This window comes from Corylus avellana, chromosome ca1 (genome assembly GCF_901000735.1).
Source record: "Corylus avellana chromosome ca1, CavTom2PMs-1.0".
Lineage (NCBI taxonomy): Eukaryota > Viridiplantae > Streptophyta > Magnoliopsida > Fagales > Betulaceae > Corylus > Corylus avellana.
Window position 1 is genome coordinate 43,337,117 of NC_081541.1, and position 27,812 is coordinate 43,364,928.

Below are 27,812 nucleotides of genomic sequence, written 5' to 3' on the forward strand. Positions count from 1 at the left end.
AAAAACAGTTTTCACCTTTATATCACATCAGAACACTTTTTTTCAAACTAAAAACAAAAAATGTCTCTCAAAACACGTTAACAAGCATACCCAGTTTAGATCCAGATGATGAGAAATTGCGGGCACTTTCTCAAGTCGGTTAAGCTATAGCTTAACATAGCCTTACCGATGACACTAGCAACACCTAAGCCGATGGACGCTTCCCATTTCGGAATTCGACCATAGACTTTCACAGTTTCACCCACCACCCTCTGTAGTAACTATGTTTATTAGTGAACTCCAACAGCAAACCCATCCTTTGCTGCGTTTAGAGCATCCCTGGTAGGCTTGGTGCCTTTCGGAGCGTGAAAGTAACGTCTTTTACATTCACAAATAGACTTATGATATTGTATTGAAAGGTGCCGATGAGCATGCTTTTCCATTGACGGACTAAAATAATAAGAAGAATCAAATTGAAGACAGTAATGATTGCAGTGAAGTTTCTATCAAAAAGGGTTAGGTGTGTAGACTTTCAAGCACAAAAACTAAGAGGTAAGGCATTATTTTATGAGTTTGGGTCAAAACTCAAAAGTAATTGCATTACACTCACAAAACAACTATCATTAATGTGTACTCTCAGATCCATTAATTACACACATGCAAAAGGCAGAAACCTGCTTTTACACATACAATGTATATGTTACCACGTGATGAATATGCGATCACGTCATTATATACACCAAAATAAAATCTTAACTATAAAATAACCTCTCTCCATGAAAGGGAGCGGACACTTATCTACTTTTTATGGGGACTTCTTATTTTAGCCTCACACAATGGAATTGTACCATCTTAGATTCTTAATGGCGACAATTAAGTGCTAGGGCTATATATCAATATTTGAAACTAATAAGTTGTACCTTCACGTAGTATAGCTGTTCCCAAGTTCAAAAAGTTACTATATACATCTAGTTTATGTTTGGAGTTTATTGGAAAGAATTACACACTGAAACTTACAATCGCCACTCTCTTACATCTTAGGGAAGACTAGGTAAATTGTCCTTAAAAAAGAGAGAAAAAGTGACGTAAATGGTTGTTTGTCTGGTCATCAGGGGGTTCCAAGAAGAGGAAGCTAGAACCAGCAGGAAGCACTTCAGAGCCAATTAAGAACTGATCCAGACACACAAACCACTCTTCATAAGAGAAAGGACATCTGCAATGCAACTGATTAACACCGACTGAAGGAGGTACTCCCTGCAACAGAATGAAGCAACTGATCACCAGCAACTTTGTGCTTTTGGAATTCTTGAAATCTCTACTACCCTGAAAGCTCTAAATCTTCAGGGGAATGCCTTCGCTAAACTGGGCTTATTTAGTCCAACATATACAAGCTCAGGGAGATACAGATACAAGGCTGAACATAACCTCATTGAGTTGTATCGGGTTGTTTCTCTGCGAGTTGGCTTTTGAGGAATTCGAGCACAGAAAGGCGCTGCAAGTGGAAACAAACAATATGTTTACATCACTTTTTCAGGATCCAGACTTTTATATGACAAGGCAGGGGACCCTTACCCGTTGCCCAAGACCAGTATCTTCAGATTTCAATTCCAAAGATTCCAACAGTTTTACAGCTTCTCGAAATCCATCTACGGCCACATCCTCATTTCCTAGGCTCCTGTCCACATCTGCAACTTTTGCGAGAGAAACAGCAACATCTAGAATCTGTAATCATAACAAGCAAGATTTACAAAATTGCATGGATCGAATGTCAGAAACTGCAATACTTTATAGTAAACTTGCGAAGAATAAATATGGTTAAAAGTGCTCAACATGAAACAAACTGCTAAGATACTTTCCCTTTATTCTAGAATTATAACTGTATCTTTAAATACCGAACACAATGCACTGAAGAGCACAATAAGAATATATGCACATATAAATACATACTTTATACAGTATGTAGGTATGTACATATATATATATCTACGTGTGCATATCAACAGAAGGTTTATTACTCTACCAAGCGAAAAGATCACATCAAAACAAAGGTGAACCCAAATCATTATCGACTTCTAATAATATTCTATTGCTTGTATTTACTAGATCTTGAACAACCTCTTCCGTTAAGTGTTCTTCAAACACAATTGTTTCTCGTATCAACTTTTCTCAGTTGTTCCTTGGAAGTATAGAACCTCATATATCTTAACTTTAAATCAAAAGCCATTAAGGACGTGTAGGTGTTACTTTTGCTAAAACCCACATGCAAATAACTAATTAGTTGCATTAGTCTTCTGTTCCATAAACAAACTCGAAACCCAATTTGGAGGTCTCAGGACCAAACCATCCAGCTCCAGCAACCTATAGAGAATATACAAGCAGAATAATATCCACCTTGAATAATGACGTTGGACCCAATAGTAGTTAGATACTTATATGCCACAGGAGTATCTTCATAGCACCCTCCCTGTACAATGAGTTGCCAACCATTCCCTTCTGCAGTTCCCTGTTTTCTGTTCAGTCAGACTTCTGCAGTTCCTCAATTAACCTAATTATCAAAATGACTCTTGCAGTCATCGTCGATGTATATTTCCAAGACACCACCATGAAGCTATAAAACATCCCATATCCATGCAGAAAGCAGTACAATTCCAAAGATGGAACTCAATCTATTTAGATCCAGTAAGATCAAAAATAAAAATAAAAAATTTGTATGCCAATAGCTACCAAGTGCAAAAGTGAACCGTACCACATCAAATATATGCAAGACCCACTATAAATCAAAAAAAAAAAAAAGAAAAAAAAAATAAGTTCCCGTAGCAAAGCATGTAATAAAACCGCTTGACATTCAACTAACCAAATTGATCTCCACACAGCTCTACTCTGACCAACCATGTCACCAATAGGTGTAGGTACAGTTCAACAAGAGCTGGCTCTACGGGTGGTTTGATCTGAAAATTTGACTTTCAACCCCCTCAGATTGGCACTTGGAAATACTCTATTCTGACCTGATGGGTGAGTTTGCACCCCTAGAATCAAGGCTTAGTTGTGTAATGTCCTCGCTAGTAGGTGGGAGAAAATATTCAGTCTGAGTATGTTACATGCCCATGTGTGTTTCAGTTATCAATTTATTTAGACATCACAATACTAGGTGTGTGGTGGACAGTGAAATTATGTGTCCAGGCTTCTATTTGCATGTGTTTGTGTCCGCGTATGCATGTAGGATCTCTTCTAGATCCTGCTGCAAAATTGAAGTGATAACACAGGCTAGCTTATCTTATATGCGTGTTTGTTTCTGAAACAACACCATATAACCGAATTATTATTTTGGACTCCAAATATGGATATAATTCATATCCTCTATCAACCGTGTCAATAATAATTCAGAAACTTGCATTGACAACAGCCCTAACATCACGACTCATCTACTTGTTTGAGGAAGATGGAAAAACTTAACCTACACTTATCTACAACTAGATTGCACAACGTCCAAAAGGACTAAAGCAATTGATTATTCCACCAGAAACCTGCCTCTTGTTTACCAGCCTGTACAAACCAAGCACCAACTGACCAATAAAAATGTGAAAATGTTAGCAAATGAATAAATATGTGAAAGGCGAAGCCTTTCTTCAGGGACCAAACTCAAAAGCTACCTATTTTAAGTCAAAGGACTCCATTCAACAAAATCTCTGCAGTATTTTTGCCTATGACCAAAAGCATCTATAACAATATCCCAACGAAACTAATAGTTTTCCACATCAGCAGGTCAACTATTGCTTTCAACATTTAATAACTTTCTTCAGTAAACAAACTCTCATTAGATAAACTGCAGTCTTTTTACTTCTGACCACTAGTTTAGATCAATATATTCACAAGCTAGACGCGAAGATCTCATAATATGCAACCTTGCTAGAATCTCAGTAGACCCCAACTAGGTGCTTGATTGAAGCCAAGTCAATCCATGAAATATATCTAAGACATGCAGCACCTAGTCTTGTCAAATATAATTGACAACGTACAGTTATGGTCCAATCTGATACTTCTGATCTGAAGAACCAGTCCATCCAGAGCTAATACATTGATGAAAACTAACCCAAATTTGAATTTCATGTCTCCGTAACTTGACAAGACATTAAGTTCACAATTATCTTCGTAACTGAATTCAAACTAAACATTGTAAATGATAATAAGTGAGATAGGCGAATATTGGTTGCTGACCTGGGACGAAACATCTGAATGATGCTTGATGGCATCACGACGAACATTTAGAGACCGAAAATAATAACACCTTGCAGCTTGTAGTTCTCCATCATAATATTTCAGATCTCCAATTTTATTAAGTGAAACAGAAAGTGTATGTGTAATCTGTGGAGGGAAAAATAACAAGACAACAAAGAGGTCAACAATAGTCAGCACAAGCATAGTTAAATGAAAAATATAATGCCATTATTACATAATAAAGGTTAAGATGATATAACCTCTAGATCATCCATTGGCAATTTTGATAGAAATTCAACACTCTCCTCAAAATAAGTGACGGCAGAGCTGGCCTCTCCCAGTGCACGACTGCAATAAAGATGATGAGTTAAAATAATATTACCCCAACAAACACATTAGGAATCAAGGCATTTGTTAGTGCTTTCCATCAACTAGATAACATAAATAGAATGAAAAAAACCCCTTGGCTGGGGTGTCACCCAGCCCTCAAATCATTAGAGAGAGAGAGAGAGAGAGAAACATACAAAAGAAAAAAAAAAAGGGAAACTTAAAAAAAAACAACCCTGAACTTCCACGCGTTTAGAAATCACCCCCTCTGTTAGCACTTATGTAATAGGCAGGAAATTTTCAATATCCAGCCAAGCTGAAATCAGTCATTTAAGATGTATTTTATATATATATATCAGTTCCTAAGCTACTTAGCCACCTCAAAGGACAAATAATTAAACATTTCACCCTTGTCCAAAACATCCCATCGTCATCATTCTCAAGCACTTTCCATGGTGCAGGTAAACTTTATATAAAAAGGCAAAGTATCCTTAAAAAAAGCACCATAATGCAAACACATAGCAGCAAATAAAATTACATGAAGAACTAAAAGGAAGATAAAGACCAAGGACGAACCAGCAGTCACCAAGCATACCCAGAACTGCTCCAAGCTGTGAACACAAATCTGATGTGTTGCCCATTCTTTCTAACTGTTCTCGAATGTCTTCGGCACATAGATTGAGTCTTGATTTGGCACTTTCTACATTCTTGGCTCGGAATGCCTACAAATGAAAATCCATCAGTCCAAAGATAGTTTCAAATAATGATAACTATTAAACATTGTTCGGGTTTTGAAGTGAAAGAACTTCCTTTCTACATAAGTATCAGATATTTCCCAAAATGAAAAATCAAGTCATACTATTATACTTCAATAGATTGTTGCTCGAACTTAGCAACAATACAAAAGCAAGACATACTCACCCTCATGGCGTGTTGCACCAAGAAAGCACCTCTCTCCAAAGACACATCTGCATATATGACTTGTTTCTTCTCACCAACTTCTTCCTCTTTGTCTATATTAGAATGAGACCTTTTGATTCTAGCATGACCTTCAATGAAGCGATCAACCATGTCCTGAAGTTTTGAATCAGCTTCTATCTTCTCAATATCAGCTCCACATATTGGACAGTCCTTAAAGCGTAATATACATGCTCTAATTTGAGTTTTTTTTTTTTTTTGCAAAATCAAAAAATATATATATCAGAAAGGGACAAAGAGATGGATTATGATATAAGTATCAATAAGGGAAAAGAAATCTAAAACAGGAATTCCCATATTTAGCTTACTTGCAATATACATGAGAACAAGGCACACATTTACTACTTTCAAAAAGAAGTGCTTGGCAGATGATACAGCTGAAAGGGCCTAGCTTAAACGTTTCTGAATCATATCCAAATGGGCACTTTGGAGGAACTGTGGCAGAGTCACCAGTATCCTTCTTAGTCTTGCTCTCAGTCTCTTGCTGATATTTACACAGATTTTCACCCGGTTTTTTCGAATTCGTCTCATCAGGACGAGCAGCTTTGACAAAAGGGCAAACAGGTTTCGAAGTCGTCTCATCAGGACGAGCAGCTTTGACAAAAGGACAAACAGGTTTCATCTTGGTCAACACCCTGTCTCAGAAACAGAACACCAAAAAAAAGTCATTAAAGATCAACAATGATCCTGGAAAGAGGTCCTGCACAAACACATAACATCAAAGAAGCAGCTAGACAAATCTACCCATTAATACATCATATTTCAATATCCTATCACCAGCATAGTGCCTTCCTACCACGCAGAAAAGCAAATATAATTCATTCCCTCATCAAACCCACCTTTACCAACACATTCAAAGGTCAAGATTGAAAGAAACTGCGCAATTGCAACCGACCCAACACCACAAATGCAATTCCAGTTCTCGAATTACCCAAACCCAAAAATAAAGCCTACGCGTAAAGATTACATTTGAGGTCATGTTATCACTTTTTTAAGCATAACTTCAAAATTCAACCCAAAAATAACAGTCACAAATGTGCCTTTCGTTCAATCATTCATTCATTCTCAATCTAGCGATCTACTTCCTTATCTTCCACAAATAGTTCAGTTCGTAAGGGTCCAGCTCAACAAACATGAATAAATTTGCTGTCGCACTCAAAGGTTCTTTTGAGATTAAGAACGGGAAACAAAGCTATGAAAATGAAGAGAGAGACCTGGAATTTGGATTGAAGCCCTGAGAATCGAAGCCCTAAACGACGACGCTGTTTTCTTCTTCTTCTTGTCCTTCTTCTTCGCGTTGATTTTGTGATCTGCTGAATAAGGAGATCATCCGGGAAGTAGCAAATATGTATGGTACGTGGATGCCCCCAGTTCAATTATTTTATCCTGATTTTGCAACAAAGCCTTCACGTTATGTTATATTTACAAAAAGCTCCAAATGCCCCTTTTTGTCTTTTCCTTTCTAAATAGTTTTTTTTTTTTTTTTTTTTGTCCATTTTCTCCTAAAAACACTTTTACCCACTTTTATTGGTGACCACAAATTCATAATTACCATCAAATAAAAAAATAAAAAAATTATTCTTTCGCTTTTTTCGCATCTAACTACTTTAAAACTGGTCATATCCTCTCGAAATTAGTTTCACTCACATTATATATATATTATATTAAAAAAGTAAGGCACCCCTACATATATAAGCGGTATTCATAATTAACTCAAACAATATAGCAAGAATACCAACAAATCCAACTCACATTGATACTTAGAAAGAGTAATGGTATATGTTATATACAACATACTACCAACTTTATTGTTAATATCCTTCAAAATATTGATTGGAACAAATCCTCTTTCAAACTATAAAAAATTGTCAATATACTCAAAATCAACAAAAATATAAAAATGACCTTATTTATTTATTTTTTTTTTTTTAAACAAGATAAAAAAAACAAAACAAAAATACTACTGTATACGAAAGCCAAGAAATATGAGTAATGCGACATCCCATCATTCATCAAGATGGAATGTTTTTTCCTTTAGTAAATGTGGAAGGGCTACTAGGTAATTCTATTTATCATCACCCTCCTTCCCCATCTCAAAAACTTACGTAGTATGATCCTCTCAATAAAAAAAACAAATATCCATCCACTACTATGGAAGACTACGCCACATAGGCTTTGAAGGATGGCTTATATATAACATTACTGATTACTCCAAAAGACCACACCAGTGCGCCACATAGGCTTTAAAGGATGGGTTATATATAGTATGGAGAGGTTGCAATGAATGTTTGCCTGCCTGGTTTCACCGACCTCAATTCGTCGGAGCAAGTTTTGTATCTCTCTCTCTCTCTCTACCCACGTAGGTTCAGACCGTAATCGAGACGAGCTAAGCCAAACATTGAATTTCCAAACTCGACTAGTCTGATTTTCTAAGCAGATACTGTTGAGAGCAACCTCAAGGGAAGGACACAATTCAGATTTCAGCGTGTTCAATGTCTCAATAATCAATATTTTTTTTTTTTGGAAATTAGAAAAAAATATTTGTTTTGGAAGCTTCTCCCCCATCATTGCCATATCCTGTGTTTTGGGGTTGAGGAGATTTGAAATGAAGAGGATCATTTTCTGTGTTTTGGGAGGTATTATGATTGATGATATGATATCAACACACAAATTGTCGTAGAACAGAGGAAGAAAGCCAAATATATAATATGATATCAACACACCCGTTAATAAGGATTCATATAATCATACAATTCATTCGTGAAAGACATTAAAAAGCTTGTGTTTATTGAAAAAAAGAAAAGAAAAAAAGAATTCTCTCTATGATGAGGACTAGGGCCAGAACTCTGGTGAGGTCGTAGTCCTCGCAACCTGCAAAATTCTCAGAAAGCTCATGGACATTAAAAAGCTTTTGAGAACAATTCCCAAGTTATAAATAAAGCAGAGGAATGTAAGAGCAATAACGTGATTTTTCTTTTCTTCTATTATCAACAGTACAAAGAATACAACAGACTAATTTACAGAAACACCTGATCAATGATTTACATCCTTTTTTTTGTCCTAAAAAGAATTGATCTTCTAAAACCAGCATCAGCCACTCCAAAACAAATGTAATCCACCAACCATTAGATCCCCTTAATGCTACAGCAATCTCTACTATTCAAGGACAAGTACAGCTATACAGTAACACTATCAAAGATTCGTATCAAACTTTTCCCACTCCACAATCCCATGAACTTCAAAAATCGGCTGCGCTTTCATTTAAGAGAAGATTGAGAAACTGATGTAAACGCAAAGCATTTTCTCTAATGATAGTAGATTCCGTGATCGAGTAGAGTTGTGGATTCGTTGAAGAATCGTCTTTCACGTATAATTTCAGTTTCCAAGCAAGTATTTGCTTCACAGAAGTTGGATCTATTTGACTCGAAATTCATGCCTGAATGTGGTAAGATTCTGTGTGAATTTATCCCTGTTCTTTGAATCCAAGCTTCGAGTAACATCTACCATTAATTTGTCGAAACACAAGGAGAGGCGTTGATGTTGATCTGCGGGCTGCAAGATGATGCAAAAAAGGAATACTTAATTTTAACGGTCACCGAATGTATACTTTCTTCTGATACTTGTAGTATGCAACTAGAAGAACAATTGGCTACAGGACGATATTCATTTTTTATCTTACATAACCTTCAAAGTTTATTTTGCATTTCTCTTCACTATTATTAAACAGACAAAGAGACAACTAACCTGTGAAGACATAATCTGAGCTTTCAAATCAGTGAATATCTGCAGGTGAATGTTATGTCAGAAATGAAGAAGATTACAAACTGTTAAAAAGAAACTAAGAATCTGATAAAAGGTTATGCCAGTCCAAATTAAACCATATGGATCAAGACAACCCCGATCTAATAGAGATGAGGTGTATGAAACTGCCAGAAAATCAATTAATAATATGTTTGATCCTTTCAAGATCAGGCTGGATAACAGACGCAACAACAAAGTTGGCCTAACTTTGCAAGGTTTTGCTAATCCTAGCATTGCCTCGATATCTTTCCTATGCCCGTTATCTCACCAAATATAATATGATCAGAACCTACATGCTTTGTAATGTCTGCTCTAAACTTTAAAATCAAGCAGTAAACCCCAAATTTTGAGCAAAATATCTTGCTAAATATGAGGGAGATTTTAATGAAAGGGGGAAATTTGAGATTATTCTCAACATTTATGGGTTGATTGGTGGAAGAGTTTAAAGTCTAGTGGGGTGCGGAGACATTGCATATCGTTCTATAGTTTAAAATAGAAAAGTGAAACTTATCCTAAAAGCAATCTGATCCACAAATATTCAAATTACTATTTTTAAAATATTCTAGGAAAATGAGTTTAGGAATTAGTTAGAAACTGACATCCTATTGTAGTGAAATTGGGGACATTATGACATTATAGAGAATAGTGATCCAACAATAAGTTTGACAAAAAATTAATCTTATGAAAAGTTACAGAATAGTATAATGTGAGTTACACCAAGGGCAACTTGAACCTAACCTACACACACACACACACAAACACGCATATATATATATGTATACACACACACAAATATATCGAAGGGGGGAAAAAACAAAAGAAAAAAAAAAACAGAAGAACAAGGAAAATGCACAAGCTTAAATTACAAAGCATCACCTGCTCACTGATGAGTATTAAGCTCAACATTGGTCTGCTAAGGCTCCATTGGTTGCCACAATCCTCGAACAAAACAATCTCAAAGAGTGTCTTCAATATCTTTATATATAAAAGAAAGATAAGTTATTAAACATTCAAAAAGTGACCCAAATAAGCAGATAGAAAAATAGATCAACACACACACCAACATATACAAACACACGTATATATATGGTGAAATTCAAATAGAAAAAACATATAAATGGACCTTGATTCCTATAATCATCATATACAAGTGACTCATAAAAAATTAGAACAGAAAATAGAGTGCAATTTTTACATCAAGATATTCCCAATGCCCAATTGAAATCATTCTAACAGTTCTGATGATTGGTGATGTCCTCTTGCAATCTTAAGCTGGAAAGAACTCAACACTTAATTTCTTTTTTTGATAATGAGGAACCCCTCCAAGGCAGGACCACTTCGTGTACTCACCTTTGTCAGATAAACCTCGTACCCATGTGAAGTGCCTCCTCCACTCGGATCAGGTAATACTCCAGCTTCGCCGGTGGGCTGTCTCCAAAGAATTGTTTGCACCTAAGAAGATTTGAACCTTAAACCTAATGGAAACCCCACCAAGACCGAGGCCTTTACTTTACTCAACACATATTTCTGGGATGTGATATATTTAGAATAATATGGAAGCAGGCAAAATGGCCCTTAAACATAGCTGCCTTTGAAGACTTTCCCATTTCACAATGGATAAAGGTCATCTTGGACCCCCTGAAATTCTTAGCTATCCCCAAGAAGGACATCAGGAGGTTCCAACTCTTCGCTATAATAACCATGGATCTGATCTGGTTTAGCAGAGACCAAGTGGTTCATAATTCCCAGAAACTGGATGTCACATCACTTCTAAAGCAAATCAAATCTGGTTTGAAGGCTCATGAGCCGGGGAGAAAAGTTCTATTATATTGATCTTTGGAAAGATCCTCCCCCAGGTATCTACAAGCCTAATTTTGATGTAGCAGTGAGAAATTCTTTTTCACTTGCCTCAGCAAGTATTAGTGATGAAAATGGGAGAGTTAGTGCTGCCAGAACAGCAAGGCTGGACACTACAAATGTCAATATTGGAGCACAGGCAGCCTTATTAGCATCCATTGTTGCTCATTCTATGGGGATTAATCATCTTATCCTCGAAGGGGATTCCACTATCATCATTTTGGCTATAAACAATCCAAATCTCATAACTGATTGGCATATTGCTCCTATTGTCAGAGATATGACTCAATCTTTTTCTACTTTCACTCGATGGGAAGCAATAAAAATCAGCAGGAAAGCCAACTTGAGAGCTCATAACACAGCAAAGTGGTCGGCTTCTCACAATATTTTTGGATTCATTCCATGATCCTCTCCTCTCTTTGTCGATTATAATTCTGGTTGTATATTTTAATCTCCCCTTTCCCCCTTCCTATGTATTGCTCAGAAAAAAGAGAAAAAAAATCATTCAGATCCACAATAATCTTCTATCAAGAGTATATCATCAGCTATGTTCATGAAAAACTCTAAAATTTTAGCATAATTGTTTATGAAGTCTATCAATTATTATTTTTTTGATAAATAAAGATATATATAACAAAGGCGCAGAGGGGCGCAACCCTAGTACACCGGGAGTATACAAGAGAGCAACTCAGAAGAAGAGAAAGAAGAAGAGAACATAAAAAGAAAATCTTGGAAGCTGATTACTATAGGCGCAAGCCAACCAGTAGTCCAAGTAAAGAGAGTGTACAAGAAAAAATGCATAAGGTCCTCTAAATTCCTAGCCAAGTCTTCAAAACTTCTTGCATTTCTCTCGTTCCAAATGCACCACATGAGGCAAAGAGGTACCATCTTCCACACGACGGCGCTGCTAGTTTTACCACCCGTCCACCAAGAATCGAACATCTCCTTAACGTTACCCGGCATAACCCAACACAAACCAAACTGAATGAAAATGGCGTTCCATAAGGTACGCGCCACCCCACAGTGTAGAAAGAGGTGATCAACAGACTCCCCATCTGATTCACACATGCAACAACGATTTATCACCACAATACCTCTCTTCCGAACATTGTCCAAAGTAAGAATCTTTCCAAGCGCGGTCGTCCAAGCAAAAAAAGCCACTTTCGAAGGAGCCTTGGTGCGCCAAATGCTTTTCCAAGGGAAAGGAGTGGGATCTTTAGGTGCAAGGATCCTATAATAAGATCTTACTTCGAAATTACCTTTCCGAGAAGAAATCCAACTTATTCTATCCTCCCCTTCCCCACCAAATGGGTGCGAATACAATAGCGAATAAAAAGAGGCCAAAACCTCCACTTCCCAATCATGTACCCTGCGAGTGAAGGAAATATTCCACTGAACAGAGCCATTTGAGCATTCCCTATTGTCTGCAATAGACGCATCCTTATTAGCGGCAATACTGAAAAGTCCCGGAAAAACCTCCTTGAAAGGCATGTCACCGCACCAGATATCCTCCCAAAAATTGATATTGGACCCAAGACCTGGGACAAATCTAATGTGGCCTTGGAACGACCTCCACCCCCTACAAATGTGCTTCCATAACCCTACCCCATGCGATCCTCTGGGAACCCTGGAGCACCAACCACCCCAAGCCACACCATACTTTGCCACTAGGATTTTTCTCCACCAAGCCTCTTTCTCATGAGCAAATCTCCACAACCATTTTCCCAATAAAGCTTGATTCATCAAACGCAAATTCCGAATGCCTAAACCTCCCTCAGTGATCGGAGAACAAACCTTATCCCAACTGACCAGATGAAACTTAAACTCTTCATCAATCCCACCCCATAAAAAATCACGTTGAATCTTCTCAATGCGCTTCACCACTGATGCCGGAATAGGAAACAGAGACAGAAAGTAGGTGGGGAGATTGGATAAGGTGCTCTTAATGAGAGTGATCCTCCCCCCCTTAGATAAATACAATCGTTTCTAAGAGGCCAACCTTCTGACATATTTCTCCAACACATCCTCCCAAATGGTCTTGACCTTGAACGAGGCCCCCAGAGGGAGACCCAAATACTTTAACGGCGTGGTAGCTGTACCACATCCCAAAATACCAGCCAACATGTCCGCATTTTCCATAGTGCCTACAGGGACCAGAACGGATTTGGCCAAGTTCACCTTTAACCCAAAGACAGCTTCAAAGGATACAAGTAAGGCACCAATATTTCTTACTTGAGTAGGGTCTGCCCCACAAAAAACCAGAGTATCATCAACAAAGAGGAGATGAGAGACGATTACCTGATCCGCTTCTCTAGCCCCCACAGAAAACCCAGAAATGAGACCCCTATCTATCGAGGCATCAATCAACCTGCTGAAGGCCTCCATGACTAAAACAAACAGGAATGGAGAAAGAGGGTCGCCTTGCCTCACTCCACGTGAACTATCAAAGAATCCGGAAGGAGATCCTTTATTATCAGCACAACACTATCAATTATTATCAGCACAACACTATCAATTATTATCAGCACAACACTATTGCTATACATGTTTTACCACTAGCATTTAGTACTTATTCATAAGGCTCAACAAACAGATTCCAACACCATCCCTTCATAGTCCTCATCCTAGTTGACAATGTAAGGCACCCCTATATATGAGTTTCCACCTCAGTGAAATTGATGACAGAAAATTTTTGTGAGTTGCATCAGCAATTTCTCTCTTCTATTTGATGAAAAACGTAACCTTGAGATAATTTAACAACTATAACGATTAAATATACAATAATTGAATATTCAAGGACAACTTTGATACAAAGATCAAAGCTGGAGGACCAAAGTAATAGTTAAACCTTGAAACAACTGCTAGACTAAGTTAGAAATCACTAAACAAAATAGAAAAAGACCCCAAAAATAAAATATTAGGCTTATGGGTCATTGGTGAAGTTAGTTCTACAAAATCTTGAACTTGTTGGAATACCCTAGCTTAACATAAGTAAGACTATCATTCAACCTAAATTAGCAATGCAAGGGTTATGTCAGGTAAACGATAAGGAAGTACAAGACCAATGACAACCAGTCATACACTCAGTCACTCTTTTAAGCTGATATGCAGAGATCAAACGGTAATTAGCACAAAATATATTGTTTTAAGCCTTATCTAACAAAGCTGGGGGGAAAAGGGTTATGTCAATCCTGAAGAAAAGTCTTAACAATTAGTTGACCAAAAGAAACACTTAAACTGCAAAGGATAACCCATCTCTCTGTAACACAAATATAGAATTCCTTACTTCTGGAAACAAATTGGGGCACTCTACAATGTGACGAGCAAGGTTTACTGCAGCAGGTGTAGTAGGTGCCTCCCCCATAGCAATGTTGTTGAAATAGAAAGCAGCCAGATTATCAACAGCAGATGCACACTGAAAAGAAAAGTGTAAATTTTTGTGCTTGAATCAGTAAAATTAGTAAAAAGGAAATATACCAAAAGGTTTCCAGCTTAGATAAGAAACAGATTAGCTGTAGACTACATGCTCATAAAAGATGTTAAACATATTGCAGTGAGAAAATGAGGGTTGTAGTAAATGAAGAATAGAATAATGCCAACCCTTAAAATAGAGGCATAAAACACACCTGTGAAGAAATATTCGTATCCAAACCTTTAAGACCAGATTCAAGTGATCCTACTATATGCCTAAAAGTGTTTGTATCCATGTTCAATATGAAAACAATGTGGCTGTTGAAAAGAACCTCCAAGAAGGCAAAATACGCCCTTGTCAGCTGCAAAAAAAAACAGAAAAAAAGGCAGAAAAGCAATTAAATAATGCAAACAATAAAGTCAACAACCGAGATTAAAAGGACCAACCAATATAATAGGAGGAAAGACTTCAAGAATTGACAAAATCAACTAATTTGCTTCATAATTCATAGGCATAGGCAGGCTTGTGTACAGAATGATTGATACAGTTGGCACTCAAGGCATAGCCGAAGGTGCAAATTCAAAAATTAGGAAAATATTACAGCATCAAAGACAAATAGCTGACCTGTTATCCAATTGAGGCAAGATGATATAAAAATGTTTTTATTTCTTTTTTATTTTTTTTATTTTTGATGTCGGGGAAACTCTCTAAGGCAGGGCCTTTCAAACCCATCCCTGCAGAGTAAACTCCGGTCCCGTGCACCGCACCCTTAAAAGTTTTCCTATACGGAATTGGTTAAATCGCTGGCTTTTCACTAGAAGGTGTGACCCTAAGAGATTGTTTGCATCCATGAGGTGTTGAACTTTAGATCTTGAAGGGAGCAAGCCTCTTAACGGCTGGCAAAAAACTAAAATAACTTATTTTTAAAAAAATCAGACCAGTTCTAAGGCTTGAACAAATTCGAAGGTCTATGTAGAATATGGTATAGCACCAGGTTAACTGGGCTATCTAGTTATAGGACGTGGTCAATTTTAGTTAAAATTGAGAAGTGCAAGATATTTGACTTGCCTCTTTTCTTCGGTTGCCTAGGAAACTTCAGTGTCATGCCTGGGGATGATTCTTCTTTTGTTTTTTTTTTTTTTTTGGCAAGTAAAATAAGTTCATTGGATAAAAGGAGAAAACTTGAATACACAGGGGGTGCATTATAGCTAATCCTAAAAAATGTGATGCCTAGGGACTCTAGTTTGATGATAGGTTCTCATATTTCTTTTTTTCTTTTTCTTTTTTTGTCTGTTTACCTTCTAAATATTTTACTTCGCCATAAACCAGTACTCAAGCCTCTAACACAATGTATAGCCAAACCTTTACTTAAATATATATTCTGATCATGCTCCCTAAAGCAATATTTACTTTTTATCTCCAGTATTTTCTCCATAGACCAGTACTCACCGGGAGCCAAATGTTTCCTTACCATTGTACCTCTTAAAATGCAGAATTTACCAATGTACCTCACCATGTTCCCTAAAGCACTCTTAAAATGCTTAATTCCTAATCAGTTGAGACTGCTATAGGAAATACTGCATCAAATCTACTATAGAGTTGGAGTCCTACATCAAACTTAGTAAAAAGTACTAAGAGTAGATATGACTCACTCCCCCTCCCCCCCTTTTTTCTGTCCTTTCCAAAGAAAAAATTAACTTGGCATCCAATTAAACTATAAGATTACTCGGCAAAACTTGTAGATAAAAAAGTTCACATACCTTACGGAAAGCCAATATATCAGCCAAAGGAATTAATAGTGTCATCTTAAGAGCAATGTCAAGTGCATCGGAGAGTGCTCTATCCCCATATAGTTCAAAAACACCAAAGTTGACATAGTTTCCAGATAGGGCTGTCATTGGCAGTGACACTAAAATCAGCTTCTAGCACACATTTTTTGTCAAGAAATATTAATTAAATGAATATTTGACATCTGTGATAAGAGAAAAAATAAAACATCACGAACTAATACTATAAGCTCCAAACCACCAGTATTGGCACTTACTAGTCTCACATATACTGTGCCAGATAATAGAAATAACAAATAATCAAATATAACTGAAAATCTGAAAGATAAAATTCTAACATATAAGAAATTAAATTCCTTTTAGAGCATTGGTCCATTTCCATTCATACAGGTATACCTCAAATTTTGTTTTCAATATGTACCTTTTTTAAGTACCTTTGAATATAAAAGGATTCCCAACTATTCGTTCTCTCTCATCAAAACATTATCGAATGTACAATTAATTTACATGTTTTGAAATCATTTTTAAAGTTTTTGATTTTTTCCAGATGATTCACTCAGAGATTTTTGTCACACTACATTGTCTAGTTGGTTTTCTTGCTTCTTTTGCCGTGATTTTTAAGTGTAATTTAACTTTTACATAGCAACTCAAGTTTACATTATATTTGTCATTTTAACAATTGCCAAAAGTTAACAGCAATATACAATAGTTACAAGAACAATAAATAATACATATAAAAGAGCTTACATACATATAAAAGAGCTTTAATAATTCAGCAAAAAAACAAACTTCAAATATATATCTTAAAAAATAAAAGAAAAGACAAACACCACACGAGCACACACCAAAGTATGTCAAACAGAAGGTTAAAAAATGGCAAGAAACTATATGACTTTGCCCAATATAGCCAAGAACAAATGTAATAGGTGTGTTCTCAGTACAATCACTTTTGTTGATGGTAAAAATGGCCGCCAGAACCTATGAAAGGAACTAACACATGTCTGTACTTAGATTAAGAAAAAATACAGCAAATAATACCCACACCAAAATCAAAGTCACCTGACCAAAAATCATGCCAGATTAGACTTCAACACCACAGTGGATAAAACCACAAAGCAATTAATGAGAAGGTCCATAATCTTACCTCTTGAAAGAATGGTTAAGGAAATCCAAATACCCTTGTATTTAAAGGCATATATATCAGCAGCATTGGGAAGAGATAAAATCCTTGACCCATAAGCAACAATCAATTTACTGACTTCGCGGAAAAGAAGTATGCCATTTGGAGAAGAAGAGTCGAAAGTCAAACGTTGGGCTTTGTTTAACACAAATTCAGCCATGAATTTCAACAATGGTGTGGTAACCTGTATCATCAGGTGATTAAGAAAAGACTCCTTTGAGAAAAGCAAAAAGAAAAACCTAGCGAACCAACCAATAAGAATAAGAGCAACCAAACAAAAACTCTAAATAGAAAAACAATATCAGACAATAATTGATTTATGTATGCATCTATGTTTTCAGCAGCACACATTGTTCTTTACTACCTTTATTCATTTAAAAAACAAAAAAAAGAATTATTCAGATGTAAAAGAGAGGCAACTAATATATAATATGTATCACATGCTATATGATCTCCACGATCCAAACAGTTGGGCTTTGATCTTTGTAAACAGAAAAAATGTATTCCCAAATGAATCCACAAATCAAAATCTATATCATGTAAATGAACTCAACCAGGATAGTAACCCTAAAATTGGAGTCAGATACTGCAGCTGATTTGGACAATTTGGCCATATGTCTGATCAACTCCAAATTCCACCACAACAATATATAACCTCTGTATCATCAGAAGCCATGAATGTTGGTCGTGACTACAATGGAAAAACTCCACTGAAATAGTTTACATGGAGTGTGAATCTATACTTTGTGTGTTATTCATGTTCTTCGAAGGGAAACAATCCGAGTAGATAAGAAGTACACGAGAACTCCCTTCAACAAAATCAAATAAGAAAAAAACATGAAAATGAAAGAAAAAGTTTATTCATAAAAGAAAAGAGAAAATAGAATCAGCCATCCATGTTTGCAAAGTATCTAAAAAACTTGCTTTAAACTTATCAAAAAAATATGTCCCACACTCAAAGCCGACTGTTCTGTTGCAACCACAAGCACCACACCAGAGGCAACAGAGCAACCTCCCATACGGAACACAATCAACTTCCCAAAAAATGGAAAGTGGGAACAGGTAGTTAGCACTACTAGTCAATCATGTCCAATGAAAGTTGTTTTCACTATTCAATCATTACTATAGCCACTATTTCACCTCTGTGATGTCAGCATCGCTACTTCGTTTAGGGAGTCCACAATACTATAATCTAGACAAGAAGTGTGAATAAACAGATTCCTCTCCCTTTCTTCCAACCAACAGACTAGCGAGATATGAGATATACTTGTATGTGCTTAAGGGCTATGAATTGTCAAAGGCCAATTTTGCTTCCTCGTACAAGTGCGAGAGCTAGCTAGCCTGATTGAGACCAAGGGAAATAATAACAATGGCCATGACAGGCCTGCTTGGAGTAATGCATTAAATCTAAACATGTAAAATACAATGTGCTTCCCAGATATTTAAGCTAGTTTTGTCAAGTGCAGTTTAACACTTCAAATATTAAACCTATTGACCTATTGAATGTCATTTATTGGTCAACTTCTCAGACTAGAAACCAAGTCTCCAAACCAAACACTCGCTTGAGTCCTCCAGGAGCTGCTAAACCAAATTCACATGTCAAAAGCAAATTTGCACAAATTTTACCGAACAAAGATCAAATATAAATCTGCTTTCAACTCTAGATGTGAGATTCCCATATCAAGTCTACTTTTGATTTTGCAAGAAACATATCAAGAACATGATCTCATACTCTGCTTCGTCTTTTACATTTTCTATACAATAATAAGCCTAATCCCTATTAGAAATCAACTCTAACTAGTTTGTTCTCGTTTCTAGTTTGAGTTTAGAGCCTCGCACTAACACCATTGCAAACGCACATGGCCAATAAATTAGAAAAAAAAAAAAAAAAAAAAAAAAAAAAAAAAGAAAGGTGGGGAGGGTGGCCGGTGGGGTTAGGGGGAAAAAAGTCTCTAATTAAAAATTCCAGGGGGTTGGGGGAACCAAAACCAAAATTTAAACTATAGATTTACTGTTATGGAAGCAACTATAGAGATACAAAGAAGCATGTGGAAATTATTAACCAGGAAAATTGTCTCGCTTCTCAATACATTTTGATGCAGGATAGCCAGAAAATGTTTGAGACTAAGGGGCTGTCACACTACGCAGATGGTTGCATTGGACATTTTAGGTAGATACGAGAGGTGAGAGAGTCTGAATTTGTTAGATCAAAGAAATGACAAGAATTGCTGAGACATTCAGCAAGCAAGGGAAAAAAATTTGCACAGAATTCAGTAAGACACAGGAAGAATAGAGAGAGAAGATCAGTGAAGAACAGACATAAAACAATAAGTAACTTTGCAACACAACTCAAATTTCATTCAGCATAAAACATCACAAAGAGTAAATATCACATGCTTCTGTAGCTGAAATTGCTTCCAGAGAAGTAGTCAAAAGTTCATGAGTTCCATAAAAGAACAACACCTATTATTACAGCTACTAGCAATTTTAGTGGCTGCTAGCTAGAGCACACATCAGTGATAAATAAATAGCAAGCCCGTAAGCTCCTTGTGAACTACTTGTAAGCACCATTAAGCTGCATGCTTTCTATGCTTAATAGGAACGTACTTCTGTATGAACATATTTAAGAATGAAAGATCTAATAAGTAATCAAAAGAAGAACCCTATTAACTAATCTTGGTATTCAAAAATATATTCAAGAAAGTGCGGGTGGACATGTCTGAGCAAGCTGGATGCATGGCCAGCTGGAATTCATGGGATACATGGCTAAAGCTCCCTTAATACAGTTTAATTGCCATAGCTTTCAAAGAAGCCAAGTCCAGTTTAGCCATGCCAAGTCAAAATCATCTAGGCCAGTTGATAAATATGGATTATACATGCGTCAATAGAGCCAACCAATTCGAATTAAGGCTTAGTTGAGTTGATAAAAGTGAATTCCAACACCAAAGAGTATAAATGCTTTTTGGGTTGAATGCTTAAATATAAGCGAACACAGTTGAAAAATCTAAATATAGGCAAAATTTGACAATATCTTCCTACCTCAGGTGTATCAGTCCAGTGTGAGATGCCTTTCAAAAGAAGTGGCATGTGAGCAGGATATAGCCAATCAAACAGAAGGCCATAAGTTCTGCGACTGAGAATATATATAAAAACAGTCATTGATATAGAAGAACCTTCGTTAACAATAAACAAACACAGGAATTTCACATGTACTTACCTATTTGTGGCCATTGCAATTCCTCTGAGGTCCCTCATTAAGCCGATTAAGGCATATTTTACCACATCAGTACGAAACAGTGAATCAGGAGTCGACTCTAAACTGATGAAAACCTAAATGACCATAAATATTCAATCAATGTCAAAATTTAAAAACAGAACGAAAAAAGAAAGAAGAAAATCCATTGGGACGCCATCAATTCAATAAAATACAGCTATGACCACCCCTAACTCTTTTTGACAAGACCACACCAATAATCATAAATAAAAAAAGAAATTAATAATGACAACAACAGCAATAGTAATAATAATAATAATAATAATAATAGCATCACTGATAGAATGTTGATCAGGAGAGGAACGAGAGAGAGGGAGGGAGGGAGGGAGTGCTTGCAATAGTGGATTATTTGATGACTTAAATTTCACAGATTATTATTATTTTTATATTAAAGCAGAAACCTTAAAGAATTTAGCCTTGGGTTGTCTAAAAAATTGACAAGTGACATTTTAGGGATGTTAAAATCGAGACACATGTCCACCATTCAAACAAAGCAACAAAACTTAGCGTTTAAGCCATTAACTACTGTTTCATTGAAACAAAAAACACAAGCCTGTAATGCAGTCTAAGCCCATTACCCGTAGGCCTTCCAAAAAGCCAGTGTGATGGTCAATAAGGTGTTCGGAAGGCAAAAAGTTTTTAGACTCTACTAATCAAATTCATATTTCCCTGACACTATATAACACAACACCCCCTACCCCTCAGCCACAACCTCTCCAATTCCTAGGATTTTCATAGCTCTCAAGACTAAGCTTGAATCAAAACTCACCGTTTTGGCGATTCATCCTCCGAAGAGCGATTTGCATGAACTGATCATTGAAATCCGAATCTTCTAGGCAGCACGATGTTGACTGAAACGCACGAGAACGTTGAGAAACAAGGTGTGTAAGCGGATGTTGTTATTGAACCCTGGCTTTTGGGAGATCCAGCGGAAGAACCCTAGGGCGGTCTGGGGATTGAGTTCTAGGTGAAGAGGATAGAGACATGGGAGGGGGATAAGGAGGGGATTCGTTTCTTGAGGGAGGGATGTTTCTGCCAATTGGGGCAGGAGAGGATGGAGAGAAGCTGTGAGGGGAAGATCAGGCGGGTCTGGGTGGAGGTTGTCCCGGGGGAGAGAGGCCACAGAATAGAAGGGTTTGAGGAGGAGGACAAAATGGAAGATGAAGAGGGTCTATGGATTTCTCATTGAGGTGCAGCAGAAGGTAGTGAGGAACCCATTCATTAATCGTGAATGGCTAATCCGGATATCGCAATGGGTCCAAGATGCCACTGCCTTAAATCTGGACCAGCAATATTAGGCAAGTACATTCACAACAAAATTTCTTACCATTCTTCCAATCTGGATGCGTCTCTCTGTTTGCTCTTTCTATTTTTCAATTTGGATTAGACCATGTCATGGCCCGAGTTTATGTTACGTGGCCTGAGTTTCTTCAGAACAGATTTATAATAAGGTCACTTTCAGTTTTTAGTTTGGAAAATTTGAATTTACTGTCCAAAATACCAATCATAAGTTTTACTAATATTGCCTTTGTTAAAATTTGCTCTCCTTGAAAGTTTTGTAGTGTATGTTGGAACGGTGTCACACAGATTTATATGTTTCAGAGCAGTTCTGGTCCCAAGTTTTGGTTACTACTCTTAAGTCTTACCAGTTAAAAGCTCAGAGAATCTGGCATGTTAGGTAGAGCGGTTCATCCAGTGACTTTGTTGCGCGCAAGAAGAATATTATAAGGATACATGACCCTGTGATGGCTGTGGTCTGCGGTGGCAAGGAACCCATTCATGAATGGTGAATGGTGGTGTGTAGCTATGGCGTTCCAAGCATTTGAACGTATTCCGAAATGGTCTGCGGCGGTGGCAAGAAGGAGGAAGGAGCACAACAGTAGCATTCCTCGATAAAATTTAAAAATAAAAAATTTGATTTACGAAATAAAATTTTCATTTATTTTATTGACAGTGTATAGTTTTTATTTTTTTCTAATCATGTTTGCTATGGTCATTAATTATCCTAATCAATTCTTTTAGTTCATAAACTGAATATTATTGCTATTCACGAATGAGGAATAATTTCTTATATTTATCTATGTGATGATCAATTGTAAATTACCCAATTTGTTTTTATTATTTCCAATATATTTCTTCAAAAAAAAAAATCGACATTAGATTAAAATGAAAAAAAAAAAAAAAAAAAAAACCGCTATAGGCTAGTAGTATATGCTACACTTGCATAATCAAGACAGGAAGAGAGAGAGAGAGAGAGAGAGAGAGAGTACTTGCAAAAGTGGATCCATTGATGACTTAAATTTCACAGGGCTGTCCTCCATGAATATTAACCAACCGATGGTGAAATAGAATGTTGTTCTGCTGCGAGAGCATCTATATTCTTCCAAAAATGGAAAGTGCTCCCTCTGAAATTACACATGGGAGAAACGATCATTACAATAAGTATAAAGAAAATAGACGCTCAAATAAAAAATGAAAAATGGATCAAAAAGATATAGTTCAGAGTTTGAATTACAGTATGATTTGCTACTATGAATTTAACAGTATCTAACTTCAAAAGCAGCTTCCCAATCATGTACCTGAAACCCCAAAAGACGTCAGAGGGGTCTACCAGGTAATTGTACTTGAAAAACGAAAAAGAACCAATAAATTTTTTCAAACAAAAAAATATTGGCTTCAAATATATCATCCAAATATTTAAGAAATAAAACTTACCCAGATGCCAGCTCGAAGAACAAGTTTAAGGTGTGATCAATCACCTCTTCACTCTGAGTTAAGCACAAAGAAAAATATAATACACTATCATAGAGAAATTATAACCAACACCCAGGAAAACAATGTTTTCACCTCTGTATAACACTTGAGGTTTGTAGCAATCTTCCCAACGATTACATTCAACAGTAGCAGATGATCATGGAGCCCAAGAAGCTCAGATAACCGGGCATATAACTGCTGCAACAGAAAAAGAGAGCCTCAAAACATATGCAGGAAGATAACTAAATGAAGAAGAGAAAGGATAATTAATTACCTTAGAGGAATGCATGGCCTGATCACCAACATAAGACTTTCGGAAATGCTGAAAGAAAGTAAGAATTGCTCGATCAAGTCTCTGCTTGCATAGTTCACCATATCTCTGCCAAATACCAAGAAGAAGGAATTACTAATGTGAATGGCTAAACATAATGTTAAAATGGACATTGGTGCACTTAGTTCATTATTCACAGATAACATTATCGAAAGCACTGCAAAAAATTAATTTAGAGAGAGCAAGAAAGAGAGACATTTTCATCTTTCACTAATATTTTTCTTTTTTGACAAGTAAACTGAAAAAATAATAATAATAATAATAACCGAGAACAAACGATTATGGTCATTTTACTAGACAGAACTATTGAAGGTATGCCTTTTTTTTTTTAATAAGTAATCAAAATATCATTAAAAGCGAAAAGCGCAACTCGAGTACGCAGGAAGTATACAACAGAAACATCTAACTAGAAGCAGAAAAAAGAACTAGGAAATCATGGAACCTAAGTGCAAAAGGAGCTAAAAAAGCAGCTGTCCAAATATAAAGAGTATTAAAAGATAAGGACTTAAACTCCGCCAACGCAGTGGAGAACATAGGTGGCAGTTAAATATGATATGATGAGGGGTGGTTGGTGTTCTAAAGAAGTAGGGGGATCCTATGGGGTGGGAGTGTGGAAATGCATTCAAAGGGGGTGGGATACTTTTAAGCAGCATGTGCGATTTGAGGTAGGAGACGGTTCTAGAGTGTTGTTTTGGAATGATGTTTGGTGTGGGGAGTTACCATTGAAGATTCTTTTTCCAGCCTTGTTTTCTATTGCATGCGCAAAGAAGGCATGGGTGGGGGAGAATATGGATATAGCACATGGTGTTATTCATTGGAATATTATGTTTACTTGTCATGTTCATGACTAGGAAATGGAAGTGGTTTCACAATTCTTTGAGTTACTGTATTCCCAACATATTAGGCAAGGTGGTGCGGATATAATATGTTGGATCCCCTTGAAGAAGAAGAATTTTGAAATGAAGTCCTATTATCATGTAATGGTTAATCCGGCACCGACTATTGGTCCTTGGAAGAGTATTTGGAAGAGTAAAGCTCCTCCGAGAGTGGCTTTTTTTGTGTGGACGGCGGTGTTGGGGAAAATATTAACATTGGACAATTTACGTAAGAAGAACATTATAATGACGGAGTGGTGTTGTATATGTAAACATAATGGAGAATCAATTGATCACTTATTATTGCATTGTGAGGTTGCTAGTGAGTTATGGAGCATGGTCCTTCAGTTGTTTGGTGTTACGTGAGTGATGCAGGGTAGGATGAATGACTGTTTGGGAAGTTGGAGGGGACAAAGGGGTAACTGTACAGCTTTGCAAATTTGGAGAATGGTTTCTTTGTGTGTTATGTGGTGTCTATGCAGAGAAAGGAATGCACAGAGCTTTGAGGACTGTGAACTTGGACTCATCAAGTTGAAGAAAATGGTACTTCAAACACTTTACTCGTGGAAAGTAATGTGGCATTCGTCGCAAGCGTTAACGCTTGTTGAATTCTTAGATTTATGTGCTTTATTCTCAGCTTAAAAGTTTTTGTATACTTAGGCCCTATTGTATACTTCCCGTGTACTTGGGTTGCACCCCTTTGCGCTTATTTATGAATTGATATTACCTATCAAAAAAAAACTCCACCAACGTCCTCTCGCGGTCCTCAAAACTTCTATCATAGTATTCCCTTCAAAGACACTTTGAGTCCCACCAGTAATCCACCAACAAGCATATACAAACTAGCTACTCTTCTGGCATAACCAAAGAAAGCCCAAAACAACTGAAAAACGTAATCTATAATGCACAAGCAACCTCACAACAGAGAACCTCTTGCATATACAATACCTATCAACCACAATGACATGCCACCTCCTAAGATTGTTCATGGCAAAGATCTTTCCTAGAGCCACCGACCAAGCAAAAAAAGGTCACTCTCAAATGAACCTTGGTCCGCCAAATACTCTTCCAAGGAAAAGGAATGCCATCATTACAAACAAGGACCTGGTAGGGTCCACCAAAGCTTGTCCTCACCTTCTCCTCTTATTCTAACTGCATACAACAAATTGAAAAACGAGGCAAAGACATCCACCTCCCAATCATAAATCGCTCTAACAAAGCTTACACTCTTCTGATTGGAACCAACAAAAAGCTCCAAGCAAGCCACTACAGAAGCATCATTTTTTATATATAATTAATAAACCAATCTCATTAAAAGCATAAGGCACCCCTAAATACATAGGAAGTATACAAAATGAACCACCTAACTAGCAAGGGTAAAACAAACAAGGAAATCACTATAACTAATTAACAAAGGAGGCACATACACCGCCGTCCAAAGTTACAAGGTTTCATAAAAGAAAAAAAAAATTCCCCCAACGACCTCTGTTTATCATCAAAATATCTATAATTCATCTTCTTCCATACACACTAAAAGAGGCACGTAGGTACCATCTTTCACACTGTACACCGCCGTCCAAAGTTACAAGGTTTCATAAAAGAAAAAAAAAAATTCCCCCAACGACCTCTGTTTATCATCAAAATATCTATAATTCATTTTCTTCCATACACACTAAAAGAGGCACGTAGGTACCATTTTTCACACCGTAGCACTCATAGGCCTACCAGAGGACCACCAACAATTGAATATATCTACAACACGTCTAGGCAAAACCCAAGAACAACCCAAAACGACTGAAAAATGCACTCCAAATGGCGGAAGCCACATTGCAATGGAGAAAAAGGTGATTTACAAAATCCTCATTCCTCTTGCACATGCAAGATTTGTCCATCATCATGATGTGTTGCCTCCTAAGATTATCCAAGGTGAGGATCTTGCCTAGAGCTACCAACCACACGAAAAAAGCCGCGCTCGAAAGAGCCAAAGTCCACCATGCACTTTTCTAGGGGAAGTGTACCTACAAGAGAAGCCAGAGAGCAATAGAAGAATTTTACCTTAAAACAATCATCTTTTGGAAAAAACCCACCACATCTAATCTTCACGTCCTCTCCTAACTTCAACTTGATGCAAAACCTAACAAAAAGAAGCTAAGACATTCAATTCTCAATCCTATGCCGCTCTTGCAAAGCTCACATTCCACTGGTTGGAGCCGCCCAGAAGCTCCAAATTATCTGCTATAGAGGCATCCTTCGCACAAGCGAGACCAAATAAAACTGGAAAAGTTACCTTTAGAGCCGCTTCCCCACACCACTGATCATGCCAAAGGCTGGTCCTAGTACAATCCCCCACCATCAAATCCCCGACACCCAATCCTCTCTCAGAGATCGAAGAACAAACCTTGGATCAATTCACCAGGTGATATTCGAACTCATCACCTAGCCCGACCCCACAAGAAATCATGCTAGATCTTCTCAATATGTTTGGTAACACTCGCCAGAAGAAGGAACATATATATGTAATACGTAGGCAGATTCGGAAGAGTACTCTTGATGCCTGCCACCCTTGGACAAGTACATCATTTTCCAATTGGCCAACCGATATTCTAGCTTCTCAATAACATCGTCCCATATAGGAGGCCCCCTACGAAAAACCAAAATGCTTGACTGGAAGTTTGGAAACCTCACACCCTAGGATTCGGGCCAACCTACCCACTTGAAAACATTCCCCACAGGAACCAACTCTGACTTGTCAAGATTTACCTTTAACCTCGACGTAGCTCCAAAGCAAAGGAATAAGCTCCACAACTGACACAAATGAGAAGACAGCATCACAAAAAAATCAAAGCATCATCCACAAACAGAAGATAAGAAAAAGCATTATCACCCACTGAGAAGCCCTCCATCAACCCCCCACTAACCGCAATAGAAATCATTCTACCCAAAGCCTCTATCACAAAAACAAACAACAAGGGGGATAAGGGATCACCTTCTCTCAGCCCACGAGAATTACTTAAGAAACTTGTAGGAGTACCGTTCACTAAG

General features: G+C 37.1%; 2 protein-coding genes across 3 annotated transcripts in view; both read right to left on the reverse strand.

The window, feature by feature from the left end:
- Nucleotides 1–915: 915 nt before the first annotated feature.
- LOC132161968 (protein NCA1) lies at nucleotides 916–6,844 on the reverse strand. The gene is made up of 8 exons (XM_059572200.1): nucleotides 6,714–6,844; nucleotides 5,808–6,134; nucleotides 5,443–5,674; nucleotides 5,098–5,243; nucleotides 4,455–4,542; nucleotides 4,195–4,341; nucleotides 1,552–1,701; nucleotides 916–1,471 (listed from the first exon to the last, which is right to left on the reverse strand). Exons 2-8 carry the CDS (start codon nucleotides 6,119–6,121, stop codon nucleotides 1,406–1,408), a joined length of 1,143 nt encoding a protein of 380 aa, XP_059428183.1. The 5' UTR covers nucleotides 6,122–6,134; nucleotides 6,714–6,844; the 3' UTR covers nucleotides 916–1,405.
- Nucleotides 6,845–8,448: 1,604 nt separating this feature from the next.
- LOC132177969 (uncharacterized) overlaps nucleotides 8,449–27,812 on the reverse strand; it is a 39,582-nt gene continuing 20,218 nt past the window's right edge. Inside the window, exons 16-29 of one of the 2 annotated variants that reach the window (XM_059590445.1) lie at nucleotides 23,839–23,943; nucleotides 23,658–23,759; nucleotides 23,526–23,578; nucleotides 23,326–23,389; nucleotides 23,081–23,215; nucleotides 20,754–20,866; nucleotides 20,576–20,669; nucleotides 17,501–17,720; nucleotides 16,330–16,460; nucleotides 14,784–14,930; nucleotides 14,444–14,572; nucleotides 10,177–10,275; nucleotides 9,244–9,282; nucleotides 8,449–9,051 (exon numbers count right to left, since the gene is read on the reverse strand). In XM_059590445.1, the coding sequence (XP_059446428.1) occupies nucleotides 8,914–9,051; nucleotides 9,244–9,282; nucleotides 10,177–10,275; nucleotides 14,444–14,572; nucleotides 14,784–14,930; nucleotides 16,330–16,460; nucleotides 17,501–17,720; nucleotides 20,576–20,669; nucleotides 20,754–20,866; nucleotides 23,081–23,215; nucleotides 23,326–23,389; nucleotides 23,526–23,578; nucleotides 23,658–23,759; nucleotides 23,839–23,943 (1,569 nt within the window). In that variant the 3' untranslated portion in view covers nucleotides 8,449–8,913. Of the gene's footprint in view, nucleotides 9,052–9,243; nucleotides 9,283–10,176; nucleotides 10,276–14,443; nucleotides 14,573–14,783; nucleotides 14,931–16,329; nucleotides 16,461–17,500; nucleotides 17,721–20,575; nucleotides 20,670–20,753; nucleotides 20,867–23,080; nucleotides 23,216–23,325; nucleotides 23,390–23,525; nucleotides 23,579–23,657; nucleotides 23,763–23,838; nucleotides 23,944–27,812 lie in introns of both variants that reach the window. The other variant, XM_059590439.1, reaches the window with a different exon arrangement.

Coding starts and splice junctions, on each gene's coding strand:
- LOC132161968 (XM_059572200.1), bottom strand. CDS start 6,121: ATGAAACCTGTTTGTCCTTTTGTCAAAGCTGCTCGTCCTGATGAGACG. Junction 5,675..5,807: donor TGTTCTCATGTATATTGCAA/GTAAGCTAAATA, acceptor AACTCAAATTAG/AGCATGTATATTACGCTTTA. Junction 1,702..4,194: donor ATTCAGATGTTTCGTCCCAG/GTCAGCAACCAA, acceptor TTATGATTACAG/ATTCTAGATGTTGCTGTTTC.